General features: G+C 39.1%; 1 protein-coding gene across 1 annotated transcript; it reads right to left on the bottom strand.

The window, feature by feature from the left end:
* Positions 1–351: 351 nt before the first annotated feature.
* On the bottom strand, positions 352–2,025 carry LOC21401494. Its single transcript, XM_024174398.1, has 2 exons — positions 1,948–2,025; positions 352–1,824 (listed from the first exon to the last, which is right to left on the bottom strand). The coding sequence occupies exons 1-2, from the start codon at positions 1,996–1,998 to the stop codon at positions 484–486; spliced, it is 1,392 nt and encodes a 463-aa protein (XP_024030166.1). The 5' UTR covers positions 1,999–2,025; the 3' UTR covers positions 352–483.
* Between the last annotated feature and the right edge of the window lie 208 nt (positions 2,026–2,233).

The following is a 2,233-nucleotide window of genomic DNA, read 5'->3' on the forward strand; positions in this document are numbered from 1 at the left end:
GTCAAAGTTGTGTTCAAGCAAGCCAAGGGCTAGCAGGGCAGAGGAGTACGACAAATTTTCCTCGTTTTAAGAAAATCAAATCCAACTGCCTTCCACATTGACATTTGTAAGCTTTCATAGATTTAAACTACAATTTAAACTTTTTACTATAGTGTTTTCTCTTACAAAAATTTAAATTTATGCTCAAACCTATAAACCAAACTATCCATAATAAAATTAAAAGCCTGAAAGTTTATTAAACCTCCATCTTCCTCTAACTGGACAATGATACATAGGATAAAAGTCAGTTAAATACTCGGTAATTGAACTCCGCCAGGAACAGTTTTACATAGCAAAATCTAGTGACAAAAAAAATCGTGTTTTTGGGGGAAAAAGCGCGAACAACTATTGAATTTTATCTCAAATAAGAACAATCATAGTAGAGCTTTCGAGAACTGCAATCTCAACTATTAAATAGACACACACAGGTTCAGCAAATATTGGCTATGAAAGTATACTTAAAACAGATGGGAACTTGGGAACTGGTGTTGGCCAAAAAGGATGCACTAGCGGAAAAACCACGTAAAATTTCTTCGCCTCAACAGGAAAGTCACCGATTTTCCTACTCCTAGATGTGATTAAGTTAAGCTCATAAACGTGATTCTTACAGCATAAGAAAACAACGTCACCATCACTTGGGTGGAAACCCACCACACGAAATTGTTCATCATCACTTTCATGTATACCAATCATATCATAACTCCTATTACGTATATAGTGCTTCAAATACCACGTATCAGCATTGTTATCATAATTCCTGAGTTCCCAAACTAGCAAAGTAAATGAACACTTTGCCATACGGGGACCTGAATAGGAGATCAACAGCCGCCCCTGGCACGCACCAAAGCATATCTCCTTCTGCAAGAAACAAATGCGTGGAAGTTCAGCCGGTAGATCAATGTAAAAACACGATTTTGATCCAGTAGTATGATCGAACGGATCAAATGCAATAATTCCTTTAATAAGTTTCACTCCCTCTATCCAGTGTAGCTTCCCATTGGCAAACACAACATGTTTCATATTCCAGCTTCCCAAATTAGAAAGCAGCGGCCGGGGAGATGAGACAACATACATGTTCCATTTTCCACTCTCGGAAGAAAAGACGGTTATGATGAATCTATTGCTACTGGAGAGAATAGCAATAAGAACTACTCTGTAATTGTAGCACTGCTCGTTGGTTGTGCTTTGCCATGCTAATCCGAACCTTCTATACTGGGGGCATCTAGGGGCATTTCTTGGAAGAGCATCAGAGGGTTCAGGAGGGTTTGGAAGTGCAACAAACTTTCGGGTAAGCGGATTACATATGCAGTAGTGACTCCGGGCACGCATAGAAACTAACAATAGGTCATTGTAACACGCCCTCACACCAAATGGAGTACTAGGAAGGAAACTTAGATAATTAGAAGAAGAAAGCGATGGCAGTCGTCGTTGATGGAGGATCTCAGATTTCTCAGAAAATACTGGAAATTTTTGATAAATAAAAAATTTAATCAACAAGGTATAGGGCATGGAGGCAGCAGAATTGAGCGAATGTTGGCGTTGAACGAAGCTGGAAATGAAGCAACTATCAGAGATGAGAAAATTCCAGAGCTTTGAAACAGCAAGGCATTTGATTGCAGATTGGCAGTCAGGAAGTAGAAGGAATATATGCAGCAGCAAATCCCGTCCCAAATTGGACAGAGTGGTCGAAGGCTTTTCAATCTGAGTTGATTTTCTTTTCCTCCTACATGGCACCAAAGAAAAGTTCTGATTTTGACCATTGTCATCGCCATTCACTTGGGAAGTCTGCAAACGTCCAGAATAAATTCAACTGCTTCTTTATTAATATGTAAATGCGTGTGTGTGCGTGCGTGTATGCATGTATATGAAAAAATACATAACCGAAACCAAGCAAACAGGGAAACCAACCTTGTGATTCTGACAAAAAGCAAATCCTCCACCACTATTTTTCTCCCCCATTTTAATGAGACGAGATGTGCTTGCAAAGAGCTGCGTCAAAATAAGGGGAGAAAAATCATAATAACTTAGAACCCCAAAACCATTATACCGTGAACAGACGAAAATCAATTTTATTTTTCTTATGGGAGAAAATAAATTCAATGTCAAAGCCTTTTCTATTTAGAGAGAGAGAGAGAGAGAGAGAGAGAGAGAGAGAGAGAGAAAACCAAAAACATAAGCTTTTGGCCGGCTAACC

Source organism: Morus notabilis, unplaced genomic scaffold, assembly GCF_000414095.1.
Source record: "Morus notabilis unplaced genomic scaffold, ASM41409v2 Scaffold96, whole genome shotgun sequence".
Taxonomy (NCBI): Eukaryota; Viridiplantae; Streptophyta; class Magnoliopsida; order Rosales; family Moraceae; genus Morus; species Morus notabilis.